General features: G+C 46.3%; 3 protein-coding genes across 10 annotated transcripts in view; 1 reads left to right on the forward strand and 2 right to left on the reverse strand.

The window, feature by feature from the left end:
- Nucleotides 1-3,399, reverse strand: part of hgs (hepatocyte growth factor-regulated tyrosine kinase substrate) — a 39,554-nt gene extending 36,155 nt beyond the window's left edge. For 4 of the 6 annotated variants that reach the window (XM_038777007.1, XM_038777013.1, XM_038777012.1 and 1 more), the window contains exons 1-2: nucleotides 3,244-3,398; nucleotides 1,034-1,118 (exon numbers count right to left, since the gene is read on the reverse strand). In XM_038777007.1, the coding sequence (XP_038632935.1) occupies nucleotides 1,034-1,118; nucleotides 3,244-3,280 (122 nt within the window). In that variant the 5' untranslated portion in view covers nucleotides 3,281-3,398. Of the gene's footprint in view, nucleotides 1-1,012; nucleotides 1,119-3,243 lie in introns of those variants that run through there. The other 2 variants (XM_038777010.1, XM_038777014.1) reach the window with 2 other exon arrangements.
- Nucleotides 3,400-3,996: 597 nt separating this feature from the next.
- Nucleotides 3,997-17,235, forward strand: arl16 (ADP-ribosylation factor-like 16). Its single transcript, XM_038777020.1, has 5 exons — nucleotides 3,997-4,833; nucleotides 9,176-9,234; nucleotides 11,081-11,197; nucleotides 14,758-14,873; nucleotides 15,425-17,235. The coding sequence occupies exons 1-5, from the start codon at nucleotides 4,773-4,775 to the stop codon at nucleotides 15,600-15,602; spliced, it is 531 nt and encodes a 176-aa protein (XP_038632948.1). The 5' UTR covers nucleotides 3,997-4,772; the 3' UTR covers nucleotides 15,603-17,235.
- The window catches only part of slc26a11 (solute carrier family 26 member 11), a 37,421-nt gene continuing 28,725 nt past the window's right edge, over nucleotides 17,185-25,880 (reverse strand). For all 3 annotated transcript variants that reach the window (XM_038777015.1, XM_038777016.1, XM_038777017.1), the window contains exons 14-17: nucleotides 25,504-25,603; nucleotides 22,862-22,995; nucleotides 21,800-21,887; nucleotides 17,185-18,566 (exon numbers count right to left, since the gene is read on the reverse strand). In XM_038777015.1, coding sequence (XP_038632943.1) covers nucleotides 18,493-18,566; nucleotides 21,800-21,887; nucleotides 22,862-22,995; nucleotides 25,504-25,603 — 396 coding nt within the window. In that variant the 3' untranslated portion in view covers nucleotides 17,185-18,492. The remainder of the gene's footprint in view (nucleotides 18,567-21,799; nucleotides 21,888-22,861; nucleotides 22,996-25,503; nucleotides 25,604-25,880) is intronic.

Consider the following 25,880-nt stretch of genomic DNA (forward strand, 5'->3'; position numbering starts at 1 on the left):
TCCATTTTTAGATACCTTAACTGATTGTGAATCCACCACCTCTTCAACCCACCACCTCTTCAACATGCTGAAACCTTCAATACCCTCCAACCCTCAATAGCTGCGAGGGGAATGTGCACGACCATTCAACATCTTTCCACAATGGGTTGCTGGCCAACTGAAGCAGGTGTCAGGAATGGGTTGTGGTCCGGATGGGGAGGCAGTGAGATTGGGCTTTTGGAAAAATGTAGTCCAAATGGATTTCTTCATCCAGATTAACCTGGTCAATGTTTGGCTCAGAGGCTTTCACCTCCTGACCTGGGTTAGGTCTGTTTCTCGCTGGGGGAATACAAGTCACGAGCAAGCGTTTTGACGTGATCACCAAACTAAGCAAACTGCCTCAGGGAATATTAGTGACCAGTTTTCAAAGCACACAGGGGAAAGAGTTCAAGCAATGGAGACACGACAGTTAAAGCAATTTCAGAAGGAGCCTCAGCGGGTAAAAAATAAAATCCTAACCCTTTCCCCCGTGTAAATTAGAATCACTGAACAGATCTAACCTTCCAATGGTCAGAACACAACTCCTCACAAGTGGCTGGAAATACAAGAAAGCTGCTGAAATCAAAATGAGATCTTAACAGTAGATGCTGAGAGGTGGTCTCCCCCTGACTGGGCACTCTACAATGGGTTTATAATCTCGGGATACGGGGAGTCTTCACTCAAGAGGTTTGTAAACCTTTGGAACTCACTACCCCAGTGCACGATCAGTCAATGAGTATATTCAAGCCCGAGATTGACAGACTATCAGAATCGTGGGATCGAGTGAGAAGGGAAGTGGAGATAGAAGCTTAACCATGATCTTCTATAACGGCAGAGCAAGCTTGATAGGCTGTCTGGCCTCCTCTCCTGTTTCTAGCGCCTACTTCACATCTGCTAATAACAAAATATATTCAAAGACTCCCTCAGCTAATTGACCGTCTCTTTTTAGCCCCCCACCCCGGACAAATGCAGACAACACATAGTCCATCTCCACCTCTCTGCCCAAAACACCTACTGGGCATCTCCCTGTCGAATCAGGTCACAGATCTGCAGGATGGATTCCCAATCGGTTTCCAGAAGTAACTGGCTGGTTGCTTTGTCTGTTTGGGGAGAAGAAGAAAAACCTTAAACACACAAACAAGGATGAACTAAATGTTCCTAGCTCTACCACATGTAGACAGGCTTTCTCATGAGTATCTGTTAAAATAGATGAGGGGAACTCTATGAAGCAGTGGCAGCGAGATTCTTAGGCTCAGTAAGTGTTGTAGCATGGGTCAGTCACTCAACCAAAATTTGAGCTGAAAATGGCCATGGTTCTTATTTTCTGCAGGAGGATTATCCTTTCCTTCTGCCTGATTACAATTACCATAGAACGGAAAACAATAGAGATAATGGACAAAGCATTAACCTCACCCCAATAAGCCAAACACCACAAATCACAATTTCAGGATCAGAGCTACAGGAGCAAAACAGTAGAACAAGAAAATAAACTTTCAAAAAAAAACCCCCAGCTCATTCACATTTATAAATATTAATTTGTAATATTTTAATTACGTTTCTTTCAAAATGTAATTCTTTAAAGTGCATAAATTTGACAATAGCAGTTGATTACTTTGCTAATTGAGTCTAGCCACTTAAAATCCCTCTAGTTCGTCAAACAAAGACACAATTTCTTCAATTCGCTGGTTACTATGTCTGAGAGAAGCCCGGTCAGATTTTGCTGCTCTCCCAGTCTAACTTACAGTCACAATAACCAACCCAGACAGTACCTAACTGCCGCTAATTAAAGGGAGAGTGAACAGCAGGTTAATTCTTCCTCTGGCTGGAAGTACAAACACAGGTTCGAAATCTTCCCAAAACAAGTGATCATGTGGGGCAGACACAAGGGACAGAGTTTAGAACATACAGTGCAGAAGGAGGCCATTCGGCCCATCAAGGCTGCACCAAACCACTTAAGCCCTCACTTCCACCCTATCCCCGTAACCCAATAACCCCACCTAACATTTTTGGACACCAAGGGCAATTTAGCATGGCCAATCCCCCTATCCTTGTACAAAAGCAGAGGATGGACTGGATATCGCCAATGACAACTACACAGAAGACTAGTCTCTGAATGCATAAGCATAGGTAGATAGAAACAGGAGTGGGTTATTTAGCCTCTCTATTCTGTCCCACCAGCCAATGATCAGCAATCTGCTCCTAGTTCATTTATTTTACAGGTAATCTCAAAACACGGTCAGGACAGGTTGGCATCTTTGTTACCCAGACAATAAATCTCCTGTATAAAATGAGACAAATGCGGGCCGATTAATGCATGGGCCTATGGAGTTCATGGCCAGCGATCTAGCTCAATATGGACAGCATTTAAACCTGATCTATGGCGATAGGAATTTGCTTTGTTTTTTTTAAATTTTAGAGTACCCAATTCTTTTTCTTCCCAATTAAGGGGCAATTTAGCCTGGCCAATCCACCTACCCTGCACATCTTTGGGTTGTGGAGGCGAAACCCACACAAACACGGAGAGAATGTGCAAACTCCACATAGACAGTGACCCAGGGCCGGGATCGAACCTGGGACCTCGGCGCCGTGAGGCCGCAGTGCTAACCCACTGCGTCACTGCGCTGCCTGAATTTGCTTTGTTATTGACACAAACATGGAATAATTGATGTAAACATTCTAAGGTTCTATTTCTTCATGCACTTTCCGGCGCTCAATCTTCACACTGTGTCCAGAACTAAATAAACAGAGATGGCAGGACAGGGGAAGGCCATTTGGGCTCTGGTTGGTGCCTGCTCCTCTGCTCAACACCATCATGCCGGATTCAAATACATCCATCGGTCCTTGGACCCCTTGTCCAGAAAAATCCATCCTGTTCATTGAGCTTTCTGCAGGGGGGGGGGGGGGGGTTCAGAGGGTCAGTACAGACTGGATGGGCAGAGTGGCCTCCTCCTACACTGCAGGGATTCTCTGATTCCCTGTTCTTGTTTCAGGGGTAGCTGGTTTCTGGAGATTCCTCCCCGGGGGCTGGGTAAGATTGACAGCCCAGCCAGCCGCCGGGCCCGGCTCACCCCCGCCGCCCAGGCTCCCGGGGCACCCCGGCCGCCCAGGCCCGGGGCCCCGCACCCGGCTCACCCCCGCCGCCCAGGCCTCGGGTTGTGAAATGGCGGCCGTCCGCTCCCTGCAGTAGTGGCGGCGGCGGCTCCCTCCCCGCCTTCTCTCTCTCACCGAGAAGCCTCTCGAAGGGGCCGCTGCCTTTGCCCATCCTTCCGCCTCCCGCTGCTCCGTTCTCCAGCGACACCCTGCCGGCAGCTCCGCAGCCTCCTCACCCCTGCTGACACCCGGGGTCCTCCCGCGGGGGGCGGCGCTGCGTGGTGACGTCGGCGGGAGCCGCCTCCCAGCGCGGGCGCACTTGGGTGACGTCACAACCGAGCGAAGACCCGGGAGGCTCCACTGCGGGGGAAAAAAAGATAAAATAACGGGACTGGTATCGGGATTGGGCTGGGGCTGCCGGGAGATCAACATCAATAACCGCTGTTAATAGATCTCCTGGCGATGGAAGGACGCGTTCTGACAACGTCATAAGGCAGCGACACTGCCCCGTTGCCCAGCGACCGACTCCGGGCTCGGTTAAAGTTTCCAGGCCGGGTTGGGGTTTCCAGGCCGGGTTGGGGTTGGGGTATCCAGGCAGGGTTGGGGTTGGGGTTTCCAGGCCGGGTTGGGGTTTCCAGGCCGGGTTGGGGTTTCCAGGCCGGGTTGACGTTTCCAGGCCGGGTTGGGGTTGGGGTTGGGGTATCCAGGCCGGGTTGGGGTTGGGGTTGGGGTATCCAGGCCGGGTTGGGGTTGGGGTTTCCAGGCCGGGTTGGGGTTGGGGTTGGGGTTGGGGTTTCCAGGCCGGGTTGGGGTTGGGGTTTCCAGGCCGGGTTGGGGTTTCCAGGCTGGGTTGGGGTTGGGGTTGGGGTATCCAGGCCGGGTTGGGGTTTCCAGGCCGGGTTGACGTTTCCAGGCCAGGTTGGGGTTGACGTTTCCAGGCCGGGTTGGGGTTGACGTATCCAGGCCGGGTTGGAGTTGACGTATCCAGGCCGGGTTGGGGTTGGGTTTTCCAGGCCGGGTTGGGGTTGACGTTTCCAGGCCGGGTTGGGGTTGACGTTTCCAGGCCGGGTTGGGGTTGACGTTTCCAAGCCGGGTTGGGGTTTCCAGGCCGGGTTGGGGTTGACGTTTCCAGGCCGGGTTGGGGTTGACGTTTTCAGGCCGGGTTGGGGTTGGGTTTTCCAGGCCGGGTTGGGGTTGACGTTTCCAGGCCGGGTTGGGGTTGACGTTTCCAGGCCGGGTTGGGTTTGACGTTTCCAGGCCGGGTTGGGGTTGGGTTTTCCAGGCCGGGTTGGGGTTGACGTTTCCAGGCCGGGTTGGGGTTGGGGTTGACGTATCCAGGCCGGGTTGGGGTTTCCAGGCCGGGCTGGGGTTGACATTTCCAGGCCGGGTTGGGTTTGACGTTTCCAGGCCGCGTTGGGGTTGACATTCCAGGCCGGGTTGGGGTTGACGTTTCCAGGCCGGGTTGGGGTTGGGTTTTCCAGGCCGGGTTGGGTTTGACGTTTCCAGGCCGCGTTGGGGTTGATGTATCCAGGCCGGGTTGGGTTTGACGTTTCCAGGCCGGGTGGGGATTTAACGGCCAGTGTTTCCTGTGCGACAATCGAGCAGCGACTTCTGACAACAATAATTATTAATTCTCCATCCCGCCGCCGATCAGCCCCGAGACAATGTGTCTCCTGCTGGGAGTGACTGGAGTCGGCAAAACCCTGCTGCTGAAGAGACTGTACAATATCCTTCAAAATGTCCAAAATCCTTTAAACTGTACAACATCCTTAAAACTGTACAACATCCTTAAAACTGTACAACATCCTTTAAACTGTACAATATCCTTTAAACTGTTCAGACTGTCCAATAACCTTTAAACTGTACAATATCCTTTAAACTGTGCAGACTGTGTACAATATCCTTTACACTGTACAGACTGTCCAATATCCTTTAAACATTAAAGACTGTCCAATATCCCTTACACTGTACAGACTGTCCAATACCCTTTAAACTGTACAGACTGTCCAATACCCTTTAAACTGTACAGACTGTCCAATATCCTTTAAACTGTACAAAATATCCAATATCCTTTAAACTGTACAGCCTGTCCAATACCCTTTAAACTGTACAGAGTGTCCAATATCCTTTACACTGTACAGAGTGTCCAATACCCTTTAAACTGTACAAACTGTCCAATATCTTTTAAACTGTACAGACTGTACAATATCCTTTAAACTGTACAGACTGTCCAATATCCTTTAAACTGTACAAAATATCCTTTAAACTGTACAAAATATCCAATATCCTTTAAACTGTACATACTGTACAATATCCTTTAAACTGTACAGACTACAATATCCTTTACACTGTACAGACTGTCCAATACCCTTTACACTGTACAGTCTGTCCAATATCCTTTAAACTGTACAGACTGTCCAATATTCTTTAAACTGTACACAGTGCAATATCCTTTAAGCTGTACAGACTGTCCAATATCCTTTACACTGTACAGACTGTCCAATATCCTTTAAACTGTACAGACTGTCCAATATCCTTTAAACTGTACAAAATATCCAATATCCTTTAAACTGTACAGCCTGTCCAATACCCTTTAAACTGTACAGAGTGTCCAATATCCTTTACACTGTACAGAGTGTCCAATACCCTTTAAACTGTACAAACTGTCCAATATCCTTTAAACTGTACAGACTGTACAATATCCTTTAAACTGTACAGACTGTCCAATATCCTTTAAACTGTACAAAATATCCAATATCCTTTAAACTGTACAAAATATCCAATATCCTTTAAACTGTACATACTGTACAATATCCTTTAAACTGTACAGACTACAATATCCTTTACACTGTACAGACTGTCCAATACCCTTTACACTGTACAGTCTGTCCAATATCCTTTAAACTGTACAGACTGTCCAATATTCTTTAAACTGTACACAGTGCAATATCCTTTAAGCTGTACAGACTGTCCAATATCCTTTACACTGTACAGACTGTCCAATATCCTTTAAACTGTACAGACTGTCCAATATCCTTTACACTGTACAGACTGTCCAATATCCTTTAAACTGTACAGACTGTCCAATATCCTTTACACTGTACAGAGTGTCCAATACCCTTTAAACTGTACAGACTGTACAATATCCTTTAAACCATAGAGACTCTCCAATATCCTTTACACTGTACAGTGTGTACAATATCTGTTGAACTGTACAGAGTATACAATATCCTTTAAACCATAGATACTATATAAGATCCTTTAAACTACAGAGTCTACAATATCCTTTCACCTGTACAGACTGTCCAATATTCTTTAAACTGTACACAGTGCAATATCCTTTAAGCTGTACAGACTGTCCAATATCCTTTACACTGTACAGACTGTCCAATATCCTTTAAACTGTACAGACTGTCCAATATCCTTTACACTGTACAGACTATCCAATATCCTTTAAACTGTACAGACTGTCCAATATCCTTTACACTGTACAGAGTGTCCAATACCCTTTAAACTGTACAGACTGTACAATATCCTTTAAACCATAGAGACTCTCCAATATCCTTTACACTGTACAGTGTGTACAATATTTGTTGAACTGTACAGAGTATACAATATCCTTTAAACCATAGATACTATATAAGATCCTTTAAACTACAGAGTCTACAATATCCTTTCACCTGTACAGACTGTACGATATCCTTTAAACTATAGAGACTACAATATTATTTAAACTATACAGGCTGTACAATATCCGTTAACCATACAGACTGTACAGTATCCTTTAAATATCATTTTAAATAACATTCAGTCTGTGATTTTAAATAGCTTTCAGTCTGACTGATTTTAAGTAGTATTCTGTCCTATGGTAATTTTCAACAGCATTCATTCTGACTGTAATTTAAAATCGCATTTGATCTGATTGTTTTTAAATAGGATTCCGCTTGACTGATTTTAAATAATATTCAGAATCAGTCTGTTATTTTAAATATCCCTCAGCCTGGGTGTGATTTTAAATTGCATTCAGTCTGATTTTGATTTGAAATAACATTCATTCTGACTGTGATTGGAAATAGCATTCAGTCTGACTGTGATTGGAAATAGTATTCAGTCTGACTGTGATTGGAAATAGTATTCAGTCTGACTGTGATTGGAAATAGCATTAATTCGGCATGAGACTTTAAATACTATTCAATCTGAATGAGATTTTTTTTTTCTTTTTTTTAAAATTTAGATTAGCCAATTATTTTTTCCAATTAAGGGGCAATTTAGCGTGGCCAATCCACCTACTCTGCACATTTTTGGGTTGTGGGGGCGAAACCCACACAGACATGGGGAGAACGTGCAAACTCCACACGGACAGTGACCCAGAGCCGGGATCGAACCTGGGACCTCAGCGCCGTGAGGCGGCTGTGCTAACCACTAGGCCACCGTGCTGCCCTCCTGAATGAGATTTTAAATAGCATTCAGTCTGGGGGAGATTTTACAAAACTATTAAGTATTTGTGTGCCATTTTTTTGCAACCTCGGGGTTTTCCAAAGTGCTTTAGTCAATGAAGTACTCATGAAGTATTGTCACTGTTCCAAGCGGAGTGTGATTATAAACTTTACACAAACTATTATTTGCCATGCAAATTGTGTGATTTTAAATACCAGACCACTTGAAACGTGGTATTTTAGAGTGCATGCTATAATTGATGTAATCTATTTGTGTTACTGTGCTGTTACATGTGACTGCGATGAAAGTAATACACGACTCTCTGTTACAACAGCTTTCTGCACTTAATATGATTTAATTCTTTTAAAACTGGAACCTTTTTTAGAATTTCGATTGCAGCCCTGGCATTGACTAAGTCAGCACAAACTAGAGATTGAGCCTGGGGCCTTCCGGACTCAGCTATTTACAGGAGAAATCTGCTGGATTGTAGGAGGCACTTACATCTGCTTCATAAATATGACCCAAAAGTGTTGGACTATTGCTGCTAAATTGTTCAGTCGATTATTATAGCGCTATAATAAAATGTAAAGTAGCATTTAAGTAACAGCGCACAAAGCAATACCTATAGCACCTTTTACATTCCCAGGTTGTCCCAAAGCACCCCACAGCCAATGAGATAAAGTGTATTCACTGTCGTGATGTAGCAAACCAGGCAGCTAATTTATGCAAAGCAGGATCCCACAGACGGAAACACTGCAATGACCTGATGGTCTGTTGTTGTGATGTTGATTCGGGACACTGCGGATAATTCCACTCTCCTACAAAATAGCGCAATGGAATCTTTTACAATCAACTGGCGGAGGAGGCGGGGTCTTGTTTACCATCTCTGAAAGATGAGGAAGGAACATTGTCGCTTCTTCCAATAGTTAAAAATGATGGGTGGCATTCATGTGTCTTAGTGCTTGTCTAATGGTGCAACCATTGGAGGGCTGTGAGGATGTCACTTGCCTGAGACGATGGATGATGGGAAACTAAAGAGGAGAACTATACTGGAGGAATAAAATCATCAGTGTCGATAAAAATCCACAAAAAGGGAAGACTTGCATTTATATAATGCCTTTCACAACCTCAGAACTTGTTAAAGTGCTTCACAGGCAATGAAGTAGCTTTGAAGTGTAGTCACTGATGTAAGATAACCAACTTGTCTGCAGCAAAGACTTAAAATCCGAATCAGATAGTCTGTTGTAGACTTTGGTTGAGGTACAGACATTGGCCAGGTAGTTCCACTGCTGTTCTTTGAAATAGTACAGTGGGATCTTTCACCCTCAGCTGAGAGAGAAGACGAGAGCTTGGAGGTTTCATGTTTCATCCAAAAGACGGCACCTCCGACAGTGCAGAGGTCCCTCAGTACAGCACTGGGTACAGCAGTGGTGTGTCAGCTGAGGGTCCTGTGTTCACTAGTGACTAGTGCCCACAGCCCCCGTAAAGGTGGTACAAGCGACACCAGCTTCATGTGAAGGAGCAGTCACTTTCAACTTTGAATATTTAAACACGTCACAGATTGTGAGATGTGAATTTATCCAATTTTAGGCAGACATTCCATATTTTTAAATCCTTGACTGGGATGCACAGATGAGTTCGAAAGAAAGCACTGGTGAACTAGGAGAGCCTCCACCCACACTTCCCACGGTACATTCACACTGGCTATCAAATGTGTTCAATAGAAGACTCGGGTGGGATTTTCCAGCCCCGCCGATGTCTTCGCCATTTTGTGTGGCTTGACGGCCCCCCACCCCTCTGCCGGCGAGGGGGGGTGGGGATGGGGGGAATGGGGGTGTCCCCTTCAGTGGGACTAGAATATCTTGCTGGTGGGAAGGATCGGAAAATCCCGTCCTTTTAGTTAAGGTCTGCTATCCTGGATTTGTTACATTTTTTAGAAATATCCATTTAAAAACACTGGATTCAGACGGCAGCATCATGCTTCAATATGTATTATGAGTGGTAATCCTTAGAATGTCCTAAGCGAGGTGATGGATAACACACATTTTCACCTTGAATCAATCGCAATCTGTCACCGCTTTATCAGCCGTTGCGATTTATGGTGTTTAATTCCCCATTAACCTCTCCTCATAAGTTGGCTTCAGCCTCTTCGTCTTTTTAAGGAACTGGCACAGGCTGCTTGAACACAGTGGTTGCTTCAGCTGAATACCATTGTCTTTCACACTGATTGCTTGACCATCCCCATAGTGTCAGGAGCAGAGAGCAGGCCACCTCAGTACAATTAACATCAATACATTCCAAACACCTTGTTTTAAATTGGGAGAACGTAGGCAAAAGGGCCGAGGACCATTGGAAAAGCCCCTCGCATTGTTAAACTGCAGCAAAATGCAGAGTGTGGTAAATGAAGACAGGGTGATGAGATGATGCCATACCTGTGCTCTCTGAGCTGGCAGCAGAGGTGGGCTGGTACTTGAAGAGCTTGACAATTCGGGAAGGATTGAGTTCCGATGAGAATCTGCAATGAGTCACTTGAGAATGTAAATGGCTCAGAGAACATTATAGCGCATATTATAACAGAAATGTTATAGCGCAGAAGGAGGCCATTTGGCCCCTCAGGTCCATTCTAGCTCTCCAAACGTGCATGCTGACTTAGTGACAATCCCCTGCCTTTTCCCCGTACCCTGCACATCGCTTTTATTCAAATAATCATCTAATGTCCTCTTGAATGCCTCGATTGAACTTGCCTCCACCACACTTCCAGGCTCGATTCACTCGCTGTGCGAAAAGGTTTTCCTCACATAACATTTGCTTCTTTTGCAAATCACTTTAAATCTGTGTCCTCTCCTTCTCGATCCTTTTCCGAGCGGGAACAGTTTCTCCCCGTCTACTCTGTCAGCCCCCTCATGATCTTGAACGCCTCTATCAAATCTCCTCTCACCCCTCTTCTCTCCAAGGAGAATTTAACATTCAATCAACCGCCAGAGTTATTTACAGCGCTGAAGGAGAGCATTTGGCCCATCACGTTCATGCTGCCCAGCCTCGAGCAGGCCAGTCAGCCCTGGCCCCAGCTCCACCCCTTTGCAGCTTTACCCCCCTCAAGTGACCATCCACTTTCCTTTTGAATTAATTCATGCCACCACCCGAGCAGGCAGCGTGTTCCAGGTCCCTGTGGAAAAATAGTTCTAGTCAACACCATTTCAAACTTCTTTACCCAGACTGTGAAACTTGTGAACGTCTGGAGTAACTGAGGTGGAGAGCACTGTTGCTTTGAAACTAGATAAACGTGAGAACAAGTTTGGAAGGATATATGCCGAGTGTTGGGTTAACCAGGGTGACAGGAGGCTCATGTGGAGCATGAACACCGGCTTGGACCAGTTTGGTGATTGGTCTGCATGCTGTAAATTCTATCTAACTATTCCTGTGATGTTAATTATTAACGCTTTCAACTGTGACTGTGAACATAATCTCACCAGCTCCAGTGGGTCTCATTTGATCTTTTTTAATCTTTATCTCACTTAATCTGCTTTGTCCGCAGGTCGGGACTAATTTAACCGATCTCGTGGTTAATAAAAAGAGGATCACCATTCGAGAACTCGGAGGGTGCATGGCCCCAATCTGGCCAAGTTACTACAAAGACTGCGAGGCTGTGATAGTGAGTACTGGCAGACTGGAGTGCCTCAAGCTAGCTGAGTGTAACAAACGGGGAATACAACAGGACTAGATGCGCAGACGAGATGAACCAACGGTTCTTGTCTGAAATTGTTTTCTCCATTCACTTATGGGATGTGGGCTTCGCTGGTCAGTATTTATTGCCCGTCTCTAATTGCCCTTAAGGAGGCGATGGTGAGCTGCCTTCTTGAACCTCTGCAGTCCCCGAGGTGTAGGTGCACCCACAGTGCTGTTAGGATGGGAGTTCCAGGATTTTGACCCAATGACAGTGAAAGAACAGCGATATATTTCCGAGTCGGGGTGGTGAGTGACTTGGAGAGAATCTCCAGGTGGTGGGGTTCCCAGGTATCTGCTCTTCTTGTCCTAGATGGTAGTGGCGTGGGTTTGGGAGGTACTGCCAATGGAGCCTTGGTGAATTCCTACAATGCATCTTGTAGATGGTACACACAACTGCTACTGTTCGTCGGTGGTGGAGAGATTGAATGTTTGTGGAAGGGGGAGCAATCAAGCGAGGCTGCTTTGTCCTGGAATAAGTCAAACTCCTTCAGTGTTGTTGGAGCTGCACTCATCCAGGCAAGTGGAGAATATTCCCTCACACTCCTGACTTGTGCCATTTAGATGATGGATGGGCTTTGGGGAGTCAGGAGGTGAGTTACTCACTGCAGGACTCCTAGCGTCTGACCCGCTCTTGTAGCCACAGTATTAATGGGGCTTGTCCAATTGAGTTTCTCGTCAATGGTAACCCCCCAGGATGTTGATTAGAATAGACCATAGAACAGTACAGCACAGAACAGGCCCTTCGGCCCTCGATGTTGTGCCGAGCAATGATCACCCTACTCAAACCCACGTATCCACCCTATACCCGTAACCCAACAATCCCTCTATTAACCTTACACTACGGGCAATTTAGCATGGCCAATCCACCTAACCCGCACATCTTTGGACTGTGGGAGGAAACCGGAGCACCCGGAGGAAACCCACGCACACACGGGGAGGACGTGCAGACTCCACACAGACAGTGACCCAGCCGGGAATCGAACCTGGGACCCTGGAGCTGTGAAGCATTTATGCTAACCACCATGCTACCGTGCATGCCCACTGTGGGGGATTCAGCGATGGTTATGCCATTGAATGTCAAGGGATGTTGGTTAAATTCTCTCTTGTTGGAGATGATCATCGCCTGGCACTTGTGTGGCTCAAATGCACTTGTCAGCCCAAACCTGGATTTGTCCAGGTCTTGCTACATTTGGACATGGTCTGTTTAAGTTTGAGGATTCTAGAATGGTGCTGAGCAATGTGCAATCACCAGCGAACATCCCTACATCTGAGCTCATGATGGAAGGAAGGTCATTGATGATTGAACCCAGGACACTACGCTGAGGAACTCCTACAGCAATGCCCTGGCACTGAGATGATTGCCCCCCAACTGCCACAACCATCCTAATTTATGCCACGTATGACTCCAACCAGTGGAGGGTCTCCCCCGATTCTCATTGACTCCAGTTTTATTACGGCTCCTTGATGCCAGACTCAGTGAAATGCTGCCTTGATGCCAAAGGCTCTCCTCTGGAGTTGAGGTTTTTTCCCCATGTTTAAACCAAGGCTGTAATGATCAGTAGCTGAGTGACCAAACTGAGCATCAGTCAGCAGGTTATTGCTGAATAAGTGCTGTGTGATAGCGCTGTGGGTAACCCCACCATCACTTTACTGATGATTGAGAATAGACTAATAGGGCAGTAATTGACTGGGGTGCATTTGTTCTGCTTTCTATGTACAGGACAATTATCCACATTGCTGGATAGATGCCAGTGTTGTAGCTGTATTGGAACAGCTTGGCTGGGGGTGCAGCAAGTTCTGGAGCACAATTTGTCAGTACTATTGCCAGAATATTGTCCGGGCCTATAGCCTTAACATTATCCAGTGCCTTCAGCTGTTTATTAATAGCGTGTGGGGTGAGTCAAATTGGCTGAAGACTGACATCTGTGATGCTGGGGACCCCCGGAGGAGACCGAGATGGATCATCCACTCGGCACTTCTGGCTGAAGATTGGTGCGAATGTCTCAGCCTTGTCGTTTGCACAGGTGTGTTGGGCTCTTCCATCATTGAGAATGGGGATATTTGTGGAGCCTCCTCAAGTGAATTGTCCACCACCCTTCACAGCGTGATATGGCAGGACTGCAGAGCTCAGATCTGATGCATTTGTTGTGGAATCGTTTAGCTCAGTCTATGCTTGCTGCTTATGCGGTTTGGCACACAAGTAGTCCTGTGTTGTAGCTTCACTAGATTGACACCTTATTTGTAGCATTGCCTGGTGTTACACCTGTGATGCTCTCCTGCACCTTTAAAAAAAATAAATTTAGAATACCCAATTCATTTTTTCCAATTAAGGGGCAATTTAGCATGGCCAATCCACCTACCCTGCACATCTTTTTGGTTGTAGGGGCGAAACCCACGCAAACACGGGGAGAATGTGCAAACTTCACAAGGACAGTGACCTGCAGCCAGGATCGAACCTGGGACCTCGGCGCCGTGAGGCAGCAGGGCTAACCCACTGCGCCACCGTGCTGGCCCTCTCCTGCACTCTTCATTGAACCAGCGTTGATCCCCTGGTTTGGTGGTAATGGTAGAGTGGAGGATATGCGGGGCCATGAGGTTACAGATTGTGGTTGAATACAATTCTGCTGCTGCTCCACAGCGTCTCATGGATGCCCCGTCTGGAGTTACTCGATCTGTTTGAAGTCTATCCCATTTAGCACGTTGGTAGTGCCACACAACACGATGGAGGGTATCCTCAATGTGAAGATGGGAGTTTGTCTCCAGAAGGTCTGTGCGGTGGTCATTTCTACCGATACTGTCATGGACAGATGCATCTGCAGCAGGCAGATTGAGGATGAGGTCAGGTATGTTTTTCCCTCGTTGGTTCCCTCACCAACCTGCCGCAGTCCCAGTCCAGCTGCTATGTCCTTTAGGACCCGGCCAACTCGGTCTGTGGTGGTAACACCGAGCCACTCTTGGTGATGGACATTGAAGTCCCCCACCCAGAGTATATTCTGTACCCTGCTTTTACATCTGGTTTAGCTACTTCAGTGCTCGCAGACGCAGGACAGATTTAATTTTAAGATGGGTTCAGACAGTGGTACTAACATTATATTACTAATTCTTTAATTTATTTTAAGGCAATGGGCTGTTTGTTTCCTTCTGCGCAGTCTCCCTGCAGCTTTGACTATATTCTACCCGCGGGCATGCAGGGAGTTAGCTGGATGCTCGCACCGCTTTGTAAGCTGCCACAGTGCAGCCTGTACTGTGCGCACTCTGCTGTTTGCCTACAGCAGGGATCAGGCCTCTCCTTTCACTACACTGGATAAGGCCAAGCTCCAGCAATTCCTGGACACTGGATAAGGCCAAGCTCCAGCAATTCCTGGACACTGGATAAGGCCAAGCTCCAGCAATTCCTGGACACTGGATAAGACCAAGCTCCAGCAATTCCTGCACAAACAGTAGAGTTGTACCCAGCCGCTAAAAAGGTGTCTGTTTTCCTCCTAGTTCATGATCGACGCCGCCAACCCCACTCAGATTTCCTCCTCCTGCATTCAGCTCCTCTCCATTCTGACAGCCGAGCAGCTAGAGCCAGTTCCCTTCCTCGTTCTCTTCAACAAAGTGTAAGTACGGGCTGCGCGCAGGACTGCCTCGGGTTGAGTATGTGTGGGTGTAGTAATCAAGGTCCATGTCTCAGAATACAAAATCTGACCATCCCAGCACTGGTGTTCCCGTTCTGGTTAGTCCAGGTGTAATACACTGCAAGGGAAATGGAAATGCCACATTGAGAGTCATCATCCTGAGGTTTGGTGTATTATTGGGCACAATAAAGGGAGCTTTAATTGACATCGGACACGAGCTTCCCCCACCCCTACAGCTGGCACTACATGGGTTAGCAGAGTGGTGGGAAGGAGGTTCGTGTGGCACTGACCCAGCCCCCGGGGGGGGGGGGGGGGAAGAGAGGAGAGGGCCTGTTTGTGTGCTGTAAACACCAGGTAATTTGACAAAACATTCCTGAAAAGGCAGCAACGAGATTAGATAGAAGCTCAAAACAAACAGTTCAGATTGGAGGATAAGATGCGGTTCAAGATAAAAGGCTGTAGCTTCCCGAGTGAGAATCAACACATTAATATTTAAATGGATGGGATTAATGGTGTTTTTCTTTTCATTCCAGTGATCTTTCCTGCTCCATGTCCCTTGTGGAAATGAAAAGCCTGTTCAGGATGGATGACATAATTGCCTGTGCCAAGCAGCACATCAGCATGCTGGAAGTCAGTGCATGGGATGGCAAAGGGCTGGACCAGGTCTTCAAATGGCTTCACTCGCATCACAAAGGCAAACACTTACCTTGAAGACAGACCAGAACCCTCTGCCCTGGACAACCAGGTCCACTGAGAGCACAAGAGCCCAGAGCTGGGTTGAGGCAGGTGGGATAGAGTGATCAGCTCAAAGCAGTTGTTATGAAGGAGAGTATCGCTGCCCTTGTAGCTGGAGATGTAATTTATGGACTGAAATTGAGAGCAGGACAATGCGACATACTGTGGAGCATTCAAAGTACAGTTACATTAAGAACATTATGAATTAACATTGTGCCAGCAGAGTTAAATTGCCCATTCCAAGTGACACTAGATGTCGGTGATCCCAATTTACAGCTTGGGTCACTTTGTACACAACACCCCTGTAACTCAACCCACAAATCAGCATCTTCAATGCCTCCTCTTCCTAAAATCTATTTAATATTTGCAATGTAACGTTAGTGTATTTCTTCATATCGCCTCTGTCACTGGGGATCATTGTTCAAACTCAAACTTATTTTTTAAACCCGGCCCCAAATCAGGCGTAGCTGTTCTTTCATATCCAGTCCCTCAACCCGCACTAAAACACAAAACTCATATCAGTCAATTGGGATAAAGTGCGGCTGAGAAACCAAAATAAACTGCAGTTAGCAGCCCAATGGTCTGGGTCTTTCAGAAGAACACATACCAACAAAAGATACACCAGTGAAGGCTGGTAGATGAACATTATTCTTTCATTAAACGTATTGTACCTTCACCTTCAGAGCAAGGAATCCCAGGCCAGACTCCCACCTCCTTCAATTCCCTAAAATAAAACCGAGCACCAAGCTCTTCTCGTATCTTTTGTAAAATCACAAACTGCTGCTGTGTAGTATCCAGAAAACTTTACTAGAAAAGAACCCATCAGTCACCCACCGTCCTGATCACAAATATAAACCCAGAGCCTGTCCCACTAGTCTATGAGATCGTGGCTGATCAGTAATCTAACTCCATACACCCCTTTGCTCCATCTACATCTTAATAATTTTGGTTGACAGAAAGCTACCAATCCCAGATTTAGCATTAATGGTCCAATCAATAAAACCTGTTCACAAGAGTTCCAACCTTCCACCGCCCTGCGTACGTAGAAAGGTTTCCCCAACGTCACTCATCTAGTCTAATTTATTATCCCCCTCACCAGAGGCTGCCCAACTTTTATTTACCCTATTCCCCTTAATGTCTTAAATTTACTCAAATCACCCCATAATCTTCTCAATTTTCTTGTGACACTAATAATCTTTATTGTCACAAGTAGGTTTACATTAACACTATAATGAAGTTACTGTGAAAATCCCCTCGTCGCCACACTCTGCCGCCTTTTCGGGTACAAGGAGGGAGAATTCAGAATGTCCAATTCACCTAACAAGCACGTCTTTCGGGGCTTGTGGGAGGAAACCGGAGCACCCGGAGGAAACCCCGCAGACGCGGGGAGAACATGCAGACTCCGCACAGACAGTGACCCAAGTGGGAATCGAACCCGGGTCCCTGGCGCTGTGAAGCAACAGTGCTGCCGTGCCACCCAAGGAATACAATCCTCGTTCACATAATCGCATCTTGCAATTTAACCCCTTGGGAGTCAAAAAAACATTTAAGAAAAGAGTACTTTCAAAAGTAGTTTAATCAATTGTAATAAAATATTTGCATTACTGTGGATGTTACACTTCTCAAAATCATTTACTGGGGAGGATTGAAGTATCACAATATTAAAAAGCACTGTGGGATATGATCAGAAGTCCTGCCGGCTGCTAATGCCCCGTATAAATAATGGGTTTGTTTGTTTCAAAAACTTACACCTTGTGTGTGAAGATTTTAAATACATCAATAATCAAACTAAAATTCCCCCAACTCAGTGAAAAGTTTCAATTAAGTTAAATATTTACACAGTGCAGAATCCTCGAGCTGGTCTGATGGTTTGAAACCAGTCAGTGCTGCAAGCTCTTGAGGAAGCAGTCACAGAACCTAGCTAATAATTTGAATATGTGTGTGTTACCCTTCCCAGTGAAAATTCCTCAAGTTGCTTCACTAAACCCTCAATTGCTCACCGTGTGTTGGGCAAACAATTAATGCTCCAGATTCAGCTTTCCCAGCACCCAGTGACAAGCCTGCAGAATGGCCAGAACTGCAGGTAAATCACCAATGTGCAAAGATAAAGTGCAGGAGAGCAAATGCACACTGGTACAGGTGTTCATGCCAGTTGGATGATCACATTAAAAGCCATGCTAAATGGCAATGGGTTCAGACTCTTCTGCTATCTTTCTGTGCACAGGATACTTGCCGTTCTGACAGAATCTGCAGAGGCTGGGGCAAGCTCACACTGTGCTCATGGTGATGTGTCTGACCAGGACTAACACCTGTAGCTGCTCTGACAGGAGGAAGTGGAATCTCAGACCCGTGCCCAATCTAACAGTAGCTGATGTTGCAATGTTCTGTCACTATTCCCCCCCCATCCTCCCAAAGATAAACCCTACCATCAATACCCGATTTTCAGAGCCTGCGTCCACACCTGGGAACTGACGGCTTTCAATGTCAGACACTGGGAAAAGGCTCTTTTAAAGTGATTGGTGCAAAATATTAAATATAAAAACACACAAGGGGAACAAATTGTAGGAATATAAAAACAGGGAACAATATAAATCAGAGGGCAGAGGCAGCAGGACAGAGAGGTAAGGTGGAAAGATGTCCAACAAGATTTTATATCCAGTCCTCATTAACAGGGAGTCCCAAACCGTTCAGGGTCAGTTATATTGATGCTGGTGACACCAGTGAGGACCAGCTCCCCCTGTGGGTGGCACACAGTATCCTCCCCCAAGAGCAGCTCATGCAGAATCACTGATGTATTGCACCGATGGGGCTGAACAGTTTGGTGGAGCAGCTAACACTTTGCCTGGCAAGAAGGTCGTGCATTCGACTAGCTGTAAAACCCCTCATGCCGGTCGAGCAGAGGTTTCTCACTCTCCTCCAGGTTGTGCGTGTAGTCATCTCCTGAGGGAAAAGGAGAGAGAAAATAAACATCTGTTTGGAACCAGATTTAGCTCTTAACCAGACCAGTTGTTCAACACCTTCCTGAAGCTATTTGACCATTTTCCAAATAATTAGTTTTAAAAACAAATTATTTTATCATTTGGCCCATTTGACACCCCCCCCAACCACATTGTTCAAATTATTTGAAAACAAAATGAAAATTTAAAAAAAAAGATGTAAAAGCTGATTGAATAGATGTTAAGAGACACATGGAAAGGAAATTTAAGTGGGAGCTCCACCCAGTGGCGAGGTAGGTATGCTGCACCGTGTGCAAGGGAAGAGGGTGATTGATACCTATGGGAAGCAAGAAATGAAATTGCAGAGCCGTTGGCAATGATCTTTTCGTCCTCGCTGTCAACAGGGGTGGTACCAGAGGATTGGAGAGTGGCGAATGTCGTGCCCCTGTTCAAAAAAGGGAATAGGGATAACCCTGGGAATTACAGGCCAGTTAGTCTTACTTCGGTGGTAGGCAAAGTAATGGAAAGGGTACTGAGGGATAGGATTTCTGAGCATCTGGAAAGGCATTGCTTGATTAGGGATAGTCAGCACGGATTTGTGAGGGATAGGTCTTGCCTTACAAGTCTTATTGAATTCTTTGAGGAGGTGACCAAGCATGTGGATGAAGGTAAAGCAGTGGATGTAGTGTACATGGATTTTAGTAAGGCATTTGATAAGGTTCCCCATGGTAGGCTTATGCAGAAAGTAAGGAGGCATGGGATAGTGGGAAATTTGGCCAGTTGGATAACAAACTGGCTAACCGATAGAAGACAGAGAGTTGTGGTGGATGGCAAATATTCAGCCTGGAGCCCAGTTATCAGTGGCGTACCGCAGGGATCAGTTCTGGGTCCTCTGCTGTTTGTGATTTTCATTAACGACTTGGATGAGGGAGTTGAAGGGTGGGTCAGTAAATTTGCAGATGATACGAAGATTGGTGGAGTTGTGGATAGTGAGGAGGGCTGTTGTCGGCTTCAAAGAGACATAGATAGAATGCAGAGCTGGGCTGAGAAGTGGCAGATGGAGTTTAACCCTGACAAGTGTGAGGTTGTCCATTTGGAAGGACAAATCTGAATGCGGAATACAGGGTTAATGGTAGGGTTCTTGGCAATGTGGAGGAGCAGAGAGATCTTGGGGTCTATGTTCATTGTTCTTTGAAAGTTGCCACTCAAGTGGATAGAGCTGTGAAGAAGGCCTATGGTGTGCTAGCGTTCATTAGCAGAGGGATTGAATTTAAGAGCCGTGAGGTGATGATGCAGCTGTACAAAACCTTGGTCAGGCCACATTTGGAGTACTGTGTGCAGTTCTGGTCACCTCATTTTAGGAAGGATGTGGAAGCTTTGGAAAAGGTGCAAAGGAGATTTACCAGGATGTTGCCTGGAATGGAGAGTAGGTCATACGAGGAAAGATTGAGGGTGCTAGGCCTTTTCTCATTAGAACGGAGAAGGATGAGGGGCGACTTGATAGAGGTTTATAAGATGATCAGGGGAATAGATAGAGTAGACAGTCAGAGACTTTTTCCCCGGGTGGAACACACCATTACAAGGGGACATAAATTTAAGATAAATGGTGGAAGATATAGAGGGGATGTCAGAGGTAGGTTCTTTACCCAGAGAGTAGTGGGGGCATGGAATGCACTGCCTGTGGTAGTAGTTGAGTCGGAAAATTTATGGACCTTCACGCGGCTATTGGATAGGTACTTGGATTAGGGTAGAATAAGGGAGTGTAGGTTAACTTCTTAAGGGCAGCACGGTAGCATTGTGGATAGCACAATTGCTTCACAGCTCCAGGGTCCCAAGTTCGATTTCGACTTGGGTCACTGTCTGTGTGGAGTCTGCACATCCTCCCCGTGACTGCGTGGGTTTCCTCCGGGTACTCCGGTTTCCTCCCACAGTCCAAAGATGTGCAGGTTGGGTGGATTGGCCATGACAAATTGTCCAAAATTCTATGATTAACCTAGGACAAAGGTTCGGCGCAACATCGTGGGCCGAAGGGCCTGTTCTGTGCTGTATTTCTCTATACTCTATACCTCTTGCCCAAGATCCTGCATAACGAATGACCAATACAGGGAGGTACTGAACCCCCCCCATTAATGATGTTACCTGTGAGCTGTCCCCCCCATCCTGATTGACCATCCCAGTGGGGGTAAAGACATGTTATTTGGTTTAAGAAGCATCTGGTTCAAGAAGCATTTTTCAAATGTCAAATTTCACCCTCGTTACACAGTCGGACATTTTTAAACCTGTGACAGGTGATGATAAATATAAAAAAAAGAATCCCTTGTACCCTCAGCCCCACACTGAAACCGTCAGCCAGAGAAGTGCTGGGCTGGCAGGGCGAGGACAGGCCTAGTTTGTGCCCATTGTAGAGTCTCAGTACAATGCCTCCACCTCGTGTGCAAGGTTGGGGTTGATACAGCTGAAGGTGGTGTACAGAGCGCACCTTACAAGGGCGAGGATGAGCCGGCTCTTTGAGGGGGTAGAAGATGTGTGAATGTTGGGGGGGGGGCATAAACCACGTTCATATGTTTTGGCCCTGTCCAAAGCTGGAGGATTACTGGAAGGAGGTGTTTAAGGTAATCTCTAAAGTGGTGCACGTGAAACTGGACCCGGGCCCTCGGGAGGCCATATTCGGGGTGTCGGACCAGCCGGGGTTGGAAACAGGCGCAGAGGCAGATGTTGTAGCCTTCGCATCATTGATCGCCCAAAGGCGGATCCTGTTAGGGTGGAGATCAACCTCTCCACCCTGTGCCCTGGCGTGGCGGGGGGAACCTGCTGGAATTCTTGACTCTTGAAAAGCTCAAATTTGAACTGAGGGGGAGGATGGAGGGGTTCTACAATTCATGGGCGTTATTCATTATGCATTTTCGAGAATTGGATCACATCGAACATTAGGGGGGTGGGGGACTGTGTGTGTTAATGGTGGCTATGGGTGATTCCTGATTCCTCTGTCATTTGTTTATGTTAACATGCGGGCTAATGTTTGGGGTTTGGTGGGAGGATGGGATCATTGTTATTGAGATGGGGATTGACATTACATTAGTTACGGATTATTGTTTATTGGTGGGTGTAAATTTGGGAGAAAATGTGTAAAAGGAGAATTTAAAAATATTTTAAACAAAAGAGTCTCAGTACAAACCAGCCCATCACCACAGACACAGGCACTCAGGGACACCCCAAAGCGGTGAAACAAGCTGTTACCATGTAGATGACGGAGTGCAGCCTCTGTGCTGTCAAAGTGTCTCAGTCCTTCGATCTCTGCTAAAGTCAATATCGACAGAACCTTAGGCTAAATGAGAGAGGAAGATGGTTATCCTGGCTGCCTCCTGTACCGATCTTCGGAGTTTAGAAATAAATATCACTAAAAAAAATAAATGAAGGTCTCGACATTTCCTGCACAGTCTCCAGCAACATAATTTACATTGATGTACCCCGTACCTCTGACAATGCAGAGCTCAGACAGGGCTGTGTACCCTGCACCTCTAACAATGCAGAGCTCAGACAGGGCTGTGTACCCTGTACCTCTGACAATGCAGAGCTCAGACAGGGCTGTGTACCCTGTACCTCTGACAATGCAGAGCTCAGACAGGGCTGTGTACCCTGTACCTCTGGCAATGCAGAGCTCAGACAGGGCTGTGTACCCTGTACCTCTGACAATGCAGAGCTCAGACAGGGCTGTGTACCCTGTACCTCTGGCAATGCAGAGCTCAGACAGGGCTGTGTACTCTGCACCTCTGACAATGCAGAGCTCAGACAGGGCTGTGTACACTGCACCTCTGACAATGCAGAGCTCAGACAGGGCTGTGTACTCTGCACCTCTGACAATGCAGAGCTCAGACAGGGCTGTGTACACTGCACCTCTGACAATGCAGAGCCGAGTCAGGGCTGTGTACACTGCACCTCGGACAATGCAGAGCTCAGACAGGGCTGTGTACCCTGTACCTCTGACAATGCAGAGCTCAGACAGGGCTGTGTACCCTGCACCTCTGACAATGCAGAGCTCAGACAGGGCTGTGTACACTGCACCTCTGACAATGCAGAGCTCAGACAGGGCTGTGTACCCTGCACCTCTGACAATGCAGAACTGAGTCAGGGCTGTGTACCCTGCACCTCTGACAATGCAGAACTGAGTCAGGGCTGTGTACCCTGCACCTCTGACAATGCAGAACTGAGTCAGGGCTGTGCCTACTGTCAGAGATCTCAGCAGACACTGGTTCTAATTTACATTGCGCACAATCTGGGCTAAGCATCGGGAGCACGTACCTGGAAATTAGAGAACAGCAGACACACTTTCTTCTGTTGGAATGTCTGGATCAGCTCCCGCAAACCGTTCACTGTCGTGTAGTCAATGCTGCTGACATGAAGACAGTCCAGTATCACAGAACTGGGAGGGCTAGCTGGTGAAGGAAATGTGTCACAGTTCATTAGACAACAGGTCAATCCATCAGAAATAGAGAAGGCAAGACGAGAGAGCAAGAGGAATAAGCCAAATTACGCTAGAGCGTGGCAGGAAGGGATTGTGTGCAAAACTAAGAGTGCATCAGCAAAGAAGACTAGAGGTTACAAAAATAGTAAAAGGAACTAAAAGTTCTGTATCTGAATGCATGTAGCATTGGTAACAAAACCAATGAATTGATAGTACAAATAGAAATGAATGCTATGGTCGGATAGCCATTATAGAGACCAGGACCTGGACATACATTCCAAGGTATAGGAAGGACAGGAAGTTAGAAAAAAGGTGGAGAGGTAGCTCTGTTAATTAAAGGATGGCATTGTTATGAGAGTGGGAGATTACGGTGTAGAATGAGTTTGGGTAGAGATGAGAAATAGTAAAAAAGGTTAAGAAAGCTCTGGTGGGAGTGATTTTTTATAGCCCCCCCCCCCCCCCCCCCCCCCCCCCCCCCCCCCCCCCCCCCCCAGTAACCACACTGGAGGATGGGGTATGCGACGACAAGTGAAGGAACGGCGATATATTTCCAGGTCATTGTTATGGGCCAGGGTTTAGAGAACCCCAAAGTGCATCATGGAGTTCACCTGACCCACAACTTTAAATAGATTGTGGTATGGGAAGCACATGGCCCACTCTACACGTGTGGTACAGCAAAAATGGACCAGTATTTTAAAAAACAAAATAATGTTTATTCTATGAACTCAAGTTAACCTTTTTAAAACAAACAGTGAATATCTTAGCAACCATTAATTCAAAGATAACCCCCAAAGAATACAACACTAAAGTAATCCTTTAAGCGGTCCTTTTAACATCCAAAAGACTTAACAAACCTTTAAACAGGAGCACATTAGGTTCACATTCACTACGGAGAACATTTATAATTCTGAATTCACCCAAATGATCCAGAGACAGTCTTTGGATGGCAGAGATCAACAGGACAGCTCTTTAACCTCAGCTGCAGCTCACTGGAAAACCCAGACACATAGAACATAGAACAGTACAGCACAGAACAGGCCCTTCGGCCCTCAATGTTGTGCCGAGCAATGATCACCCTACTCAAGTCAACGTATCCACCCTATACCAGTAACCCAACAGCCCCCCACATTAACCTTATAAAAAAAAATATTTATTTTTTTTTAAATAAAAAGAATTAAAAAAAAAAAAATTCTTTTTTTTTTTATGACTTGATCTTGGTGGGCCGCATAAAGACCTTTGGCGGGCCGCATGCGGCCCGTAGTTTGCCCACCCCTGGTGTAGAGCTTAGAGTGTTGTTGGAGCTGCACTCATTAAGGCAATTGGAAAGTATTCAATCACAATCCTAGCTTGTATTCTGTAGATGGCAGACAGGCTACTGGGAATCAGGTGTCGAGTTGCCCAGCGCAGGATACCTGGCCTCTGACCTGCTCTCATAGCCACAGCATTTATACGGCTTGTCTAGTTCAGTTGCCTGTCAAATGATAATCACCAGGATATTGATAGTGGTGGATTCAGTGGTGGCAATGCAAGTGAACGTCAAGGGACGATGAACATTGCCTGGCACTTATGTGGTATGAATGTAACTTGCCATTTATCAACCTGGATATTGTCCAGGTCTTGCTGCATTTGGACAAGGACGGCTTCATTATCCAAGGAGTCACAAATGGTGCTAAACATCGAGTAATCATCAGCGAACATCTCCACTTATGACACGCCCAAGCTTTTCTCAAAATGAAACTAAAAGGCAGAACCAGAGCTCAGCTCCACCCACACTCTGACATCACTGCAGTAACATGGGCAGCTAACCATTTCTTAAAGCGACATTCTCATGACATCAGGATGGCGTGTGGCTTTGAGCAAAGTTTGCAGGTGGTGGTGGTGTTCCCGGTTATCTGCCACCCGTCTCCTTTTAGGTAGCGGTCGTGGGTTTGGAAGGTGCTGCCAAAGGAGCCTTGGGTGAGTTACTGCAGTGCATCTTGGGAGACAGTACACAAAGCTGCCACTGTGCCGATTGCGGAGAGTGTGAATGTTTAAAAGGTGATGGATGAGGTGCTGATCAAGCAGCCCATGTTAGCAATAAAAGGCAAAAAAAAAATGTTTTGTTTACACTGGGAGGTACAAATTCAGGAGATATACCCAGATTCTAAACAATCCCGTCCGGTAACCAAGGCAGCATCATGAGGGAAAAAGAGAAATGGCAATTTCGGACGAGAGGGAGTCTCTGACTAACCAGGGAAGCAGAGATTTATCGGTTAAGTACTGGCAAATTCAACATGGAGCTCGATAGTGTTTTGGAGGAAAGAAGCAATAGAGTTATTAGAGAATGTTTAGATAGTTGCGGCTGTGGACGGAGATGGAATTAAATTCCAATTACTGAACGCAGCGGAATCACTGGACCCCATAGGGGGAAAAACTGGCCGAATTAAAGCTGGTCCAATCCCAGCCTACAGCAAGAGGGATTAGTGAAGTTTCCACTTACCTTCTAACACACGCTGGTACAGCTTGTCACAAACATATTCAACAGCAGGGAAATTCAAACCACTCTGCAACTGCACGATAACCGTACCGTAATCAGAAATCTGAGACACAAAAAGAAGTGGGTTAGGATTCCACTGCTTTCAGCCTCCTCACAGCTCATTAATCTCCACAGGTATGCAGCATAAAGGGTTAAGCGACGCAAGTACAAAATGATTTATGAGGTGTCATTTTGGATTGATAGCAGCGAGTGTTAGTTTGTTTTTGGAAAAATATTTTACTGAGGCGTTTAAATTTTAACGCAATGAAGAGGAACACAACTCCAAACCAGCCAACATGGCTATACGTTACCAGCTCAACAACTACAATTCCCCACCGACC

The sequence above is a fragment of the Scyliorhinus canicula genome, chromosome 18 (genome assembly GCF_902713615.1).
Source record: "Scyliorhinus canicula chromosome 18, sScyCan1.1, whole genome shotgun sequence".
Classification (NCBI taxonomy): domain Eukaryota; kingdom Metazoa; phylum Chordata; class Chondrichthyes; order Carcharhiniformes; family Scyliorhinidae; genus Scyliorhinus; species Scyliorhinus canicula.